The sequence below is a fragment of the Schistocerca gregaria genome, chromosome 1 (genome assembly GCF_023897955.1).
Source record: "Schistocerca gregaria isolate iqSchGreg1 chromosome 1, iqSchGreg1.2, whole genome shotgun sequence".
NCBI lineage: Eukaryota > Metazoa > Arthropoda > Insecta > Orthoptera > Acrididae > Schistocerca > Schistocerca gregaria.
Genome location: NC_064920.1, coordinates 653,264,689 through 653,279,525, shown reverse-complemented (window position 1 = coordinate 653,279,525; position 14,837 = coordinate 653,264,689). Strand labels below are relative to the sequence as shown.

The window sequence follows — 14,837 nt, the reverse complement described above, 5'->3', positions numbered from 1 at the left end:
AGGGGTTGACTTGAGAAAGTCATATCCCTGGCGCAGTAATTTATTGATGTATTCGAGGCCAGGATAATATTATCCTGATAAGTACTGGCCAGCCCCTCTATCTCTTTGTTAGTAATTGTGAACATAAGGTCACTTACTCATGAGTCCAGACGCTCAAAGGCTTAAGTTATATACTGAATTAATAAACAGTGAATCAATATTTTGAAAATATGAATAACATTAAACTACTATATTGAAGTCCTTGTGTATTCCTGATAGCAGCAACATTTTTCCCCACAAAATTAAATGATTTTAATCTTTTCCTTTTCCTTTTAGTTTCTTGCAATTAAATAATATGTAAAGGATGACACTGTCACTTTTCCTCTTGAATTTAGATGTAAATGCTGATACAGTCACTTTTCTACTTGAATTAGGGTAGTGTTGGCTATTAGTGTGTGTGTTTTAGAAATGTAGTCAAACTGTAGGTTTTGCCATGATAAAAACTTAAAAAATTTCTATTAGTTCTCTTATTCACCTGCTCTGACAATTTTTGCCATGCTGTGTATTCTTTCTTGGCTTTATGATTTGGCAGAAATACCTAATTATGGGGACCAACAGTTCAACACACAACCTGAATCATAGTGCAATCACATGCACAAACCACTCCTACATCAACATTGCCTTGAGGGAAATTTAATTTCCCAGGACGTGTAAAAAGGAGAATAATTTATGTTTGAAATTGTTCTCTGAGGGCATTCTGAAGCTCAAGTTCCCAATCCTTCTTCAGGAATATTATTAATCTGCATCTCCAGTCATTTTACAAAACAGTTGTTAAAAAGGCTTACATACCTGGTTCGTCATTCTGCTCTTCCTTCCCTACACTTCTTTTAATTTGGATAGATCTCCTTGTTGGAGTCTGTGTTGTTTCTGTTGAAATAGTGGGGGTACCTGCTTAACAACAATAATATATAAATATTTCATGAAAGTTCTTGTAGAACATAATTACTTTTGTATTAAAGGAGACTACTTATCAAAAAGCTGAAGCAATGAGCTGCCGACACATACATTAAAAAGAAAAAGGCTTACATACCTGGTTCGTCATTCTGCTCTTCCTTTCCTACACTTCTTTTAATATGGGTAGATTTCCTTATTGGAGTCTGTGTCGTTTCTGTTGAAATAGTGGGGGTACCTGTTTAACAACAATAATATATAAATCTTGCAGGAAAGTTCTTGTAGAACGTAACTACCTTTGGATTAAAGGAGACCACTTATTGGAAAGCTGAAGCAATGAGCTGCTGACACATACATATAAAAGAAAACACAGGGTGTCTACATGGACAAGGAAAAATAATACCCAGATTTTCCAGTTGAAACTACACTTTCTCCCGGATGAAAATACACTTTTTCCGTGTTAACTGACAGTATACTTTTCCTCGGCACTTACCAATCTTTTTATGGTTTATGGTTTTATACACCGAGGTAGAATTTCCCGGCACTTTAGAAAGTGAAACACAGGGGGGAAAAAAACGTTTTGGAAAGATCTTTGATGTACAGCAACACATACACTGCATATTTCCATGTTACGAAGGTATAAATTCCAATTCCACCAAACACCGCATGTTACTTTCCGAAGCATTAAAATCGAGATTGCAACGCGCTTTTGTAAGCCAGTCACAGCGAGCTACCTTAATTTAAGTATTGACTGTAGTTTTCTTACTTGTCACTTCTTCTTCGGTGTATTTTTGCTTTTAGGAAGCTTTAATTTTCGAGTGCTATTAATAATGTTCCATAGATTTCGTGTTTTTTTGAATACAGTCAGAGAGAGTCCCTTTAGTCATCCATAGTGCCAGTAGTGCTAGTGTTTGTTTTCAATACAGTCCAGAGACAGGTAGTGCTATTTTCATTGTTTTCTACAAGAAGTGGCTAGCAATCACAGTTTAGTCAATAATCAGCCGCCTTTAGCGAATTAGCAGTCTAGTTAAAAGTTGATTAACTCTCTTCAGTAAATTGATTCCTTAGGATGGATAGGATGTGTGACTGCTGTGTACGAGCGCAGGAGGAGCTGGCCACTGTTCGCGAACAGCTGAACGTGTTGATGGCCGTGGTCAGCCGTCTTCAGGCCGCTGCCTCAGAGCGTAGCGGCAGTGGGAAGTCTGGTGCGTTGCAAGGTACACCCCAGGTGTTACATGCTTCACCCACTGTCCCTGCTGTTGAGACATCTTGGCGAGTACTGGGCGCGGTTGGGCCACGGTCTCCCCAAGGGGAGTGGCGGGTTCAGCGGCATTGGGGTAAATGTGGAGGCTGGCCGTGTGGCCTCGCCCGCTCTGCCTGTGAGTGGACATGTGGCTGCTCCTTCAGCAAGGTCAGAGCAGGCACACGGGGGGAGGGGTTTATTAGTTATTGGGAGCTCCAACGTTAGGCGGGTGATGGAGTCCCTTAGGGAAATAGAGCGGAAAGGTCGGGGAAGAAGGCCAGTGTTCACTCTGTCTGCTTGCCGGGGGGTCTCGTCCGAGATGTGGAGGAGGCCCTACCGGCGGGGATAGAGAGCACTGGGTGCACCCGATTGCAAATTGTTGCAAATGTTGGCACCAATGACTCCTGCCGTCTGGGTTCAGAGGTCAACCTCAGCTCGTACAGGCGGTTGGCGGAATTGGTGAAGGCGCAAAGTCTCGCTCGTGGGGTGGAATCAGAGCTAACTATTTATAGTATTGTTCCCAGAACTGATCGCGGTCCTCTGGTTTGGAGCCGAGTGAAAGGCTTAAACCAGAGGCTCAGGCGATTCTGCGGAGATCTGGGGTGAAAATTTCTCAACCTCCACTATCGTGTGGAGAAATGTAGGGTCCCCCTGAATAGATCAGGCATGCACTACACACCGGATGCGGCTACAAGGGTAGCAGAGTACGTGTGGAGTGCACATGGGTTTTTTTTAGGTTAGAGAATTCCCTCCCTAGGCCCGACAAGACGCCTCCTGAGATGCGGCAAGGTACGAGTGGGCAAAATGCAACAGGGAATAACAATACTAATGTGCTGATAGTAAACTGCAGGAGCGTCTATAGAAAGGTCCCAGAACTGCTCTCATTAATAAACGGTCACAACGCCCATATAGTACTACGAACAGAAAGTTGGCTGAAACCAGACGTAAACAGTAATGAAATCCTAAACTCAGATTGGAATGTATACCGCAGAGATAGGCTGGACAGTGAAGGGGGAGGCATATTTATAGCGATAAGAAGTGCAATAGTATCGAAGGAAATTGACGGAGATCCAAAATGTGAAATGATTTGGGTGAAGGTCACTGTTAAAGCAGGCTCAGACATGGTAATTGGATGTCTCTATAGGCCCCCTGGCTCAGCAGCTGTTGTGGCTGAGCACCTGAAGGATAATTTGGAAAATATTTCGAGTAGATTTCCCCACCATGTTATAGTTCTGGGTGGAGATTTTAATTTGCCGGATATAGACTGGGAGACTCAAATGTTCATAACGGGTGGCAGGGACAAAGAATCCAGTGAAATATTTTTAAGTGCTTTATCTAAAAACTACCTTGAGCAGTTAAACAGAGAACCGACTTGTGGCGATAACATATTAGACCTTCTGGTGACAAACAGACCCGAACTATTTGAAACAGTTAACGCAGAACAGGGAATCAGCGATCATAAAGCGGTTACGGCATTGATGATTCCAGCTGTAAAATATTAAAAAAAGGTAGGAAGATTTTTCTGTTTAGCAAAAGTGACAAAAACAGATTTCAGAGTACCTGATGGCTCAACACAACAGTTTTGTCTCAAGTACGGATAGTGTGGAAGATCAGTGGACAAAGTTCAAAACCATTGTACAATATGCGTTAGATGAGTATGTGCCAAACAAGATCGTAAGAGGTGGAAAAGAGCCACCATGGTACAACAACCGAGATAGAAAACTGCTGCAGAAGCAAAGGGAACTTCACAGCAAACATAAACATAGCCAAAGCCTCGCAGACAAACAAAAATTACACGAAGCGAAATGTAGTGTGAGGAGGGCTATGCGAGAGGCGTTCAATGAATTCGAAAGTAAAGTTCTATGTACTGACTTGGCAGAAAATCCTAAGAAATTTTGGTCTTATGTAAAGCGGTAGGTGGATCAAAACAAAATGTCCAGACACTCTGTGACCAAAATGGTACTGAAACAGAGGATGACAGACTAAGGCCGAAATACTAAATGTCTTTTTCCAAAGCTGTTTCACAGAGGAAGACTGCACTGTAGTCCCTTCTCTAGATTGTCGCACAGATGACAAAATGGTAGACATCGAAATAGACGACAGAGGGATAGAGAAACAATTAAAATCGTCCAAAAGAAGAAAGGCCGCTGGACCTGATGGGATACCAGTTCGATTTTACACAGAGTATGCAAAGGAACTTGCCCCCCCTCTTGCAGCGGTGTACCATAGGTCTCTAAAAGAGCGTAACGTTCCAAAGGATTGGAGACGGGCACAGGTCATCCCCATTTTCAAGAAGGGACGTCCAACAGATGTGCAGAACTATAGACCTATATCTCTAACGTCGATAAGTTGTAGAATTTTGGAACACTTATTAAGTTCGAGTATAATGACTTTTCTGGAGACTAGAAATCTACTCTGTAGGAATCAGCATAGATTTCGAAAAAGACGGCCATGTGAAACCCAGCTCGCGCTATTCGTCCACGAGACTCAGAGGGCCATAGACACGGGTTCACAGGTAGATGCCATGTTTCTTGATTTCCGCAAGGCGTTCGATAAAATTCCCCACAGTCGTTTAATGAACAAAGTAAGAGCACATGGACTATCAGACCACTTGTGTGATTAGATTGAGGAGTTCCTAGATAACAGAATGCAGCATGTCATTCTCAAAAGTGTAATGTACTGCGAATATATAGAAAGATAGATCCCTTATCATTTAACTACAAAATAGCAGGTCAGCAACTGGAAGCAGTTAATTCCATAAATTATCTGGGAGTACGCATTAGGAGTGATTTAAAATGGAATAATCATATAAAGTTGATCGTCGGTAAATCAGATGCGAGACTTGAGATTCATTGGAAGAATCCTAAGGAAATGCAATGCGAAAACAAAGGAAGTAGGGTACAGTATGCTTGTTCGCCCACTGCTTGAATACTGCTCAGCAGTGTGGGATCCATACCAGATAGAGTTGATTGAAGAGATAGAGAAGATCCAATGGAGAGCAGCGCGCTTCGTTACAGGATCTTTTAGTAATCACTAAAGCGTTACGGAGATGATAGATTAACTCCAGTGGAAGACTCTGCAGGAGAGACCAGCAGCTCAGTACGGGATTTTGTTAAAGTTTTGAGAACATACCTTCACCGAAGAGTCAAGCAGTATATTGCTCCCTCCTACGTATATCTCGCGAAGAGACCATGAGGATAAAATCAGAGAGATTAGAGCCCACACAGAAGCATACCGACAATCCTTTCCACGAATAATACGAGACTGGAATAGAAGGGAGAACCGATGGAGGTACTCAGAGTACCCTCTGCCACACGCCACCAGGCGGAGTATGGATGTAGATGTAGATCTCGCCAGCTGATGACAGCATTTGACACGTGATGTAGTCATATCACCCTTAAGTAGTGCGAACACACAAATAAGAAAAATTAATGGCTTAAATTAATGTACAATAGTTGCTACAAGAAAAGGAAAGCAATCACATATAATATTGGCCTCTAAGATTAATAAGCTGCAAGAGAAGCTAAGCTTCCACATATCTTGTTGATATTTTTTGCTTGTCATATCTCACATAAATGTGCCAGTAAATTTTTTTAATAAGGACGTAAATGTCTGATCTTCTGGGCTCTAAATTCTTCATATGGTCGTCCCCAAAGAGTTGATTTTGAAATGAGGGTCAAACGCTCTGTGATTTAAGAGATTCGTCGTACACTCTCTCACGTAGTTTATCTTACATAAAAGGAAATTTACTTTGAAAGTAACGCTTTTCAAAGCAATATTCGCAATATTTTTCTGTGACCTGTTAGAAAGGTACGTTTCAGGAGTTGCCAGAGAGCGGCATATAACAGGCACCACTGCACTTGCACAGCTACGATAACGCAGGAAGCCCGCATGTTTGTACGTGTGAAACATTAAAAGATCTTGCATTAAAACGAATCTAATGTAAAAAAAAACTGTCATGTCACGCTTATTGGAGGCAATTTGTTGTTAAGAGGCACTGCACAATCTTCCTAAAGCCTTTGACACACTTTGCTGCTGGCAGACGCTTGTATAAGCACTGTGTTTTGTTGTTGTACATGGCACATTTTCTTTGCAACTTAAGTTTTATTTTCATTTTTTTCTCTCGTTCATGTTTTGTTGCTGCAGTATTATTCTGCAGAAGCGGGATATAGTAAATTTTTTTGTTCGAGTATTGGTTCTTACCAGTCACACACACACACACACACACACACACACACACACACACACACACCTATGGCCCTCTACCTTCATCCAAAAGTAATATATAAATATACAATGTATCATACACAGACCAACTGAAAACAGTAAAGGAGCAGTTGCCATAGCTATAAATATGAAAAATAAGGACAACTATATTAATGTTATCGAAGAAAACTGATAATGTAAAAATTAGGTTCAATCTGAAATCCCTCTATTAATCACATGGGACCAAAAACACCCTAAATTTCTTTAAATAACAGATGTGTTACACACCATGTTAAGGAACTGCACTTCAGACATGGTTTAAGGACTCAAGAGAACATCTGACATCTTACCAGACAGAAAAGGAGCTGTAATGAGAGAGAGAATCAGATGTTCCAGCAGTCGCAGCATATTGATTTTACCTGAAAAGGCGCTTTTTTGTGAAGCTGTATTACCAGAATGGGGAATGTGCTAGTTCCATGTTACAATCCTATCGCCATAGGAAGGGAATTCGAATGGGTAAAGGTCTGTTGACAAATGCAGCTGTGGCTAGTATGACTTCGAAGTTTGAAGCCATGGGTTGTTTGGACGATAGACCCTGTAGTGGGCGTAAAGCTGTCAAGACAGTTCAGGAAGAAATGGAGACTTTAACGGGTTGTCCAGTTGCACCGGCATTCCATACACTACTGTTTGGTTGGCACTCAGGCGTACCCTCCGATGCTATCCCTGTAAAATCCATCATCATCATGAACTGTTACCTGTCGATTTAGTGAAGTGGAGGGCATTTGCAGTGTGGGTGTTTTAAAAGATGGCGGAAGATGACTATTGGTTGAGTAACGTGTTGTGGACTGACGAAGCTCATTTCACGCTCCGAGGGTCTGTCAACACCAACAACTGCAGAATTTGGGCTACCGAAAATCCTAGAACTGTCATGGAAACGACATTGCACGATGAGAAAGTCACGGTATGGGTTTGATTTTCCACATCTACCATTATCAGGCCTTTTTGCTTTGAGGAAATGTGTGATTCTGGTTTTGTAACTGCTACCGTGACGGGTGAGAGGTACGCCAATTTGTTACAGAATCGCATCATCCCCAGCCTGGCTGATAAACACCTGCTGGAACGCAAGATGTCTACGCAAGATGACGCTCTACACCATATTGCTAGAATTGTGAAAGATCTCTTGCACACATCATTTGGTAATAATCGTGTGCTCAGTCGCCACTTTCATCATGCTTGGCCTCCCAGGTCCCCAGATCTCAGTCCGTGCGATTATTAACTTTGGGGTTAACTGAAGTCGCAAGTGTATTGTGATCGACCGACATCTCTAGGGATGCTGAAAGACAACATCCGATGCCAATGCCTCACCATAACTCCTGATATGCTTTACAGTGCTGTTCACAACATTATTCCTCGACCACAGCTATTGCTGAGGAATGATGGTGGACATATTGAGCATTTCCTGTAAAGAACATCATCTTTGCTTTGTCTTACTTTGTTATGCTAATTATTGCTATTCTGATCAGATGAAGCGCCATCTGTCGGAAATTTTTCGAAGTGTTTTTTTTTTTTTTTGTTCTAATAAAACCCCATGTAATACCACGCATGTGTGTCTATTTGTACCTCTCTATCTACATTATTCCATGATTTATTCAGTTTTCAAATTTATACTGACTTTTTGATCAACCCGTATACGTCCATGCCTTGACCCCTTCTTCCCTGCCAGGGTTGAAGCCATATTCTACTCCTGGTATTACGTTGTCATTCTGCCCTTCCCTTAAGGACAATGGTGCACATTGCCATGGCAAATGCCCGATAAATAATTGTGCCTGCTATTTTTTAAATGCTGTAAAATGTAAAAATAGATAATGATTTGTCTGTACCAGCATGACATAAAACAAACACTTTAATCTCTAATTCTGTATAATAATAATGCAATTTCTTTCTAGCTGCACAACACGACAATAACTTATTAATAAATATGAACCTAGACATCTCAGAAGCTTCAATATGAGTAAATATCAGCTTTATAAAAATACCAGTTTTCACACTCAATGACACACACCACCCTGCTGTTCCTTGGGGTGCTGGTGAAAATTAACAGGTTAAATGTATCATGTCACAGGGCTACCAACAAAGATGACAGTTCCACATTTTTACACTTGGTCTACTGGTGCACACTGTATACAATAGGTGCGTCATGTAATGCCAGCTTAAAAACACTTTAAACACTAGTTCAAAGCACTTTCACAAAATGATTGCAGAGGTTATGGGACACCTTCTACATCTATAGTCTGCAAGCCACATTATGGTGTGTGGAAAGGGTGCTTCTGATACCACTATAAATTATGTAGATCTTCTGACACCATCCCCCTTACATTGCGAATGGCGCATACGAATAATGACTGTCAGCAGATATTCACATTAGCTCAAGTTCCTCTAATTTTCTTGATGCGGTCAATTCATGAGACATTTCTTTTTGTGCATACTCTCTTAGTATTTCAATAGTAAACTTCGCCATGATGCACAAAGCTCCTATTGCAGTGTCTGACACTGGGATTTCTTTAACCTCACTGTAGCACTGTCACGCCGATTAAATGATCCCGTGAGGAAACATATCACACTCCATTTTTTCTTTTATCTCTTTTCCATTAATCTGTACTGGTGAGGCTGCCAGACTGATGCACAATAAAAAAAATGGCGAATTTGTAAGCCATTACTTTTTTGACTGAATTACCTTTCAGTAAGACTTTCTATAAGTCTGAGCCTAGCATCACCTTTCCCTACTATTTGCTTCATGTGCTCAATCCATCCGAGGTTGCTCCAGATGGTTAACTCTACATATTTTAATGTAGTTACTGTTTCCAGCAAATTTGTCACCAATAGCATAATATTACAGTAGTGGATTTCTTCTGCTATGTATGTCCAAAATGTTACATTTATTTACATTCCAGTTCAAAGGCCAGTCCCTGCACTATTCGTCAATCTGCAGCATGTCTCCCTGCAGATAATCAGTCATCTGGCATTGCCAGCTTCTTACATACAATCTGCAAACAGCTTCAAGGAGCATCAAACATTATCCACCAGACCGCTCATACACTCATGTTTCAGCAGATATTTGCAAGTTCGCTTTTGCAGCATATTAACCAGAACAGTAAAACATGAAGCATAATGAATACTCTAGCTGTTTCTTAGCAGTGCTTCCGCATGGCCGTAGCAGTCAGCGAGAGCCAGGGCAGGACTGCTGGAGTACTCGTTATTCTTCAGGTTTTCGTTTCCCAGTTAATACATATTGATGAAATAAATAATGCTCTGGACTAATTTGGATATGTTCTATCGAATGGAGATACCCAATTCTGTTTTAAAAATAATTTTGTTTGTAACTGGAAATCAACCAAGTATGTATGAAAGACATGATGAGCAGGATTTGTCTTGGCTGACTTCAGGTGCAAATTACAAACAGAAAATTACAAATACTTGCCGAAACACAGTGTACAGGGAATGTTGTGCTGAGAATTAACTGTTAAGGAAAAAAATTGATAATGTTGCACTGTTTCTGAAATAATTAGCACTGAAGTTAGTCAATCGGACAACTGTGCGTGGCCAGTCAGAGATGGCATCACAAAACTTGTTCTTAGTTTAGTTACCTAAAACTGAACAAAACAATGATACAAAAATTGGACATGGGACATTAGTAAAGACTGAACCTGAACCAAAGGCTGAGCAGGCTTGTGCTCTGACATCTACAGTATGAGAACAACTGACATTAATCGTATCTGGTGGGCTGCTGGAATTTGTACATGCAACAACTTGATTGACTAACTTCAATACCAATTAACTCGAAAACAGCGCTATGTATTGAATTTTTATCTCAACAATTATTTCTTAGTACAACCTATCATGAAACAACCTTACAAACTTTTCAGATCATCCTACGCATTGCAGACAGTAAATCTTTCCCTGCTTCCCCTTCTACTCCTGATATTACCTTTACACCTGCCAAATGTGTGCCATTAAGAATTATATTTGCAAGGCAGTCTTGAATCAAGCCGCAAATCTGGTTTGGTACTCAGTAAGCTTTTTTTTAGCACTAAATGACAGTTTGACTGTCTTTTCTGAAGTATAGGAACACTCCATCAACCTGAGTGCCGATGTCTACAGCACTGTGAATTTCATGGAAGAACATTGTGAGCTGAGTTGCATCTGTTAGCAGAATCCATGTTGACTTTTTTACAGGACTTTTTGCTCTCCAACATCTTCACAATAAGCGGACATACAACATGCTTCATAAGTCTATAACAAACTGACATCAGCGATATAGGCTGATAATTATGTGGAACGGTGCTATGACCCTTAATGAAAACTGGAATTACCTGAGATTTTTTCCATCACTAGGCACCTTTTATTGCTCCAGTGACCCATGATAAACTACAGCCAAAAGGGAAGCAAGTTCTTTCTCATAGTCTCTGTAGAATCCTACTGGTATCTCATCAGTTCTGGATGACTTCCCATTACTAAGAGATAGTCGATACTTTTCTATTTTTTAATCATTTCTCAAATTCTGCCATTTTCGCATTCATGCTTTCTGGTACCAGAATAACCACTGAGTACTCAATATATGATTTTAAGTCCACAAAACCTTCGGTTATTAGATCTGTTGACAAAATTTTACGCTCAGTCACTGATCACCTCTCTCATTGCTCTCCTTATACTCATTCAGGTTTTACTTGTCAGCTGTATTTTGACTGCTCTTACATCTGCGCTGAAATTCTCTTTGTTTATATAGTAAGTTTTTAATAGTGAATCACAGTTGCTCTTTCCCTATTCTTAAAGCAACACTTGCACAATACATGTCAGGCATACTGAAACATGCTTCTGAATTTTATCTATCTGTGTTCTATCTCTTATTTCTCAGCACTGATATTTTCATATCTTTCTTAATATAATACCTATTGTCACCGATATTATTACAGCAGTATGATTACTGATGCCCTCCTCTACGTTAACCGATCTGAAATGTTCAGGTCTGCTTGTTGCTAGGATGCTTAAGACATTACCGTCATGAACTTGTTCTTTGACTAAATGCCCAAAGTACTCTGTGGACAGGTCATTCAAAATAACGTCACATTAATCTCTGTCTCTGATCCCATCTTTGATGTCGTGAATATCCCACTGTGTACGGGAAAGCTGAATTCCATGATGCATTAGGCCAGCTTCACATGGGGCCACTCTGAAGCACTGCTCAGTGGTTCACAAGCAACACTTCTGCTGACGTTATTGGCACTGCTAGGGAGCACGAGTGGCACACGACCCCCCCCCCCCCCCCCCCCCAACACACACGTTGAATATAAAGAAGGAAAGTGGCAGGTTGTTTATAGCACTGGTAACATACACAATTAATATAATGCTGTTCAAATAACTTAACGGCAATATAGCTGGATAAGGTTGTCAACAACCACCAATATTTCAATGGGTGTACATTGTCATTTTCTGGGTAAAACTGTAGCAAGAAAGTGCTATGAAAGAATTTAAAATCTCAGTTTGCAGAGTGATTCCAAAAAGATGACACACAGACACCTTTAGCAACACATAACCGAAGATGACTGACATAAATAATGATTGGTAGTGAAAATTAATAACCAACAGGTGAGGCAGTGTTATCTCTGTTGCTCTGTTTTTCCACAAGACAGAAGAGCAGGATTCCATGCAGAATTGTAACAAAACCTATAGCAACACTATCCCAATAGCTAGATCATCATGCCATAATCTCCGTATTGTTACATTCCGCACAGCAGATTCGCCTATTGTGTTAAGAGTTTGTGATGCTTATGTTCAGTTCAACGATCGTCCATGTTCCAGATTGACCAATAAATGATGTGTCACATCTGCAGGAAATACGACAGGCACCTTACGAAAACCAGGATCATCCTTTGCGGTGACTAAGAAGACCCTAATCTTAAATGGCGGTTGAGAAACACATTTCACATCATATTTTCACAAAATACAGCCAATCATGTTGGAAATGCTTTCTACACAAGTAAAAAAGGTGGCAAATTTTGGTGCCACCTCGGTAACATCAGCACTCACCTGGTGCGTATTAGTTAACAGTCCAATGCATGTCTGATCTGTCTTTTACTATACAAATTCTAACAAAAGGTGCCCTCAAGATGGGATAAATCAGCTGACAAAAGCTAAGGGATGAGATGATGTGGGCCCTGTGAATCAACATACAAAATATCTCATGGATACAAGTCAGTTTGAGTAGGCTTGTTACAAACAATATGTCCCAATGTATGATCAGCCTTCATCCTGACCAACACTTCATGGAAGAAAAGGCACCCACCTTTTTCCATCTCCATCGTGAAATGAATATTCACATGAATTGTATTCAGATGTCCTAACAGGGCATTCGAATTCTCACTACAATATGGTTAAAGAACATAAGAGTCCACATATCTGAAAAGCCACTGACTCCAAGGCATGTTTCTTTGAGTTTTCCATAAATAAATAGGCAACAACAGGTGACCACAGGCTTCCCATTGGAACTATCTGTCTGCTCGTAGCACTGGTCGTACAACAAAAAGTAAGTGGAAGTCAACTAGTGTCGAAATAGGTTTGTTAGCTTAACACCAATCGAAACCTCAGTTAACCGTAAGTAATCAGACAGAAGAACACAAGTGAAGAGAGAGAACACGTCAAAGTTTACTAGAATACCAGATTCACTTAAATGCACTCTCTCTAAACAAGCTAAGAAATACAGCAAGTTCTAAATGTAATGCTCACACTGACCCACTCTTGGACTCAACAGAGCAGCACGGTGTTTTGCTACACAATATGTCAAAGCACCAATGTTACTCACAACTGGCCTAAGAGGAACCCCTTCCCTGTGGAGGAAAACTGCCTTCCAGGGCAAATAAATATTGGCAGCTTATTTACTATCTTCCAAATCTTGTTGATGAAACAGTGAGAGCTGAGTAACGTAAGTTCTCTGTTTGATTCCAACAGAGGATATTTATGTTCTCCATATAGTCATAACATGTGTTCCATTATTCCACAAGAAATTTACATCATCAACACAGGTCTATGGTTATACGAATTAGTCTAAATCCCTTTTTAAAATGGGAATGAAATATACTTCTTTCCAATTATTTGGAAATGCTCATTGCCTAAATAACCTGAAGTTTATTGTTTTCACATCTAGACTCTCATGCTCAATGCTAACAACTGCCCTCACCAGCAGCATCACTGAATGCAAGACATTTTCTTTCTCACTGTTCTGTTTTGCAATAACGTCTGCAATCCCATGACCATAGATTACTTAGGGTTCCCCTACCCAACAAAATAACACATATTAGCTCATCTTTTAAACAATAAGAAGTCCAAAGTTAATTCAATTAAAGACAATATGGTAACAGTTTTAATGGCCTCCCCACCTCACCACTGGCGAAAGGAAATACATACCTGGTTGTTCATTAACAATTTGCATGCTCTTCCTCCTTTTCTTGGTCAGGCTCATTCTACTGTTTGGAATCTGTGCATTTTCTGCCAAAGGGCTGGTTATAGCTACAAAAGAAATGACAGACATTTGCACTATTCCAGTCAAAAATATTTAACACAGCAACATTTTCTGCATTAATGGTACTGTCAATACAATCCTATCAGGCTTAGATTACTAAAGCATGTTGATCAAAGACAATTCATTTTAGGAAAAGAAATTTTAATCACGCTCAAATTTTTATTTCAGTTATTAGGATAGCAAAAGTTACTAGATTACTGGGATATCCAGAAACAAATAATACTGCTATTTACATGCACATACATTTTCTAACAAATGAAAAGCAACTGCACACCAGAGCTACAACACACATAAGTATGTATTTGGGAAACAACTCTGTTCCACACTGTACCTTCACTTTTTTAGTACAGAAATATCACTAAAGAAGGCTGTCAGTTTATGCCCCACAAATGTCAAATCATTTTAAAGTGCTTCAAAACCGCTTTTTGATGCAACAAACTCCCCTGCTGCACTTTCCCATTCAACATCTTCGCTCACTATCTTGTAAGATTACCATTAAATGCAAATTAATCATTGTCTACCTGAACAAAAACAAAAAGAACTGCTCCATCTTCAGGATTGAGGAAGTTGTTCAACTTTGACTTTAGGAAGCTTTCCCAAATTTATTCCAAGCTGCATTTACTCTATATGTAGCATACTTTACATGAATGGTAATGGAGTCCTTTCAGTTCCTAATAGCATTTGCAATTGTTAATAATTCCCTGGTCCAGATATTGAATTAAGATAGTAAAACTGTGTGAGAATAATCAGAATTATTATCCCCACTTTTCAATTAAGTTTTCACTAGGTGAAATACCACTGTCCTGTCAGATTCCTCAGCAACCACATGGACAATAGACAGCCTTCAGCTCTGAAGACAAAATTGTGAAATCATCCACAAAAGAT

At 40.1% G+C, this 14,837-nt stretch overlaps 1 protein-coding gene across 1 annotated transcript in view; it reads right to left on the bottom strand.

Annotated features, from left to right (window-relative positions):
* LOC126361189 (uncharacterized) overlaps positions 1-14,837 on the bottom strand; it is a 156,788-nt gene that overhangs the window by 52,965 nt on the left and 88,986 nt on the right. Inside the window, exons 10-12 of the mRNA XM_050007770.1 lie at positions 13,838-13,939; positions 1,070-1,168; positions 829-930 (exon numbers count right to left, since the gene is read on the bottom strand). Coding sequence (XP_049863727.1) covers positions 829-930; positions 1,070-1,168; positions 13,838-13,939 — 303 coding nt within the window. The remainder of the gene's footprint in view (positions 1-828; positions 931-1,069; positions 1,169-13,837; positions 13,940-14,837) is intronic.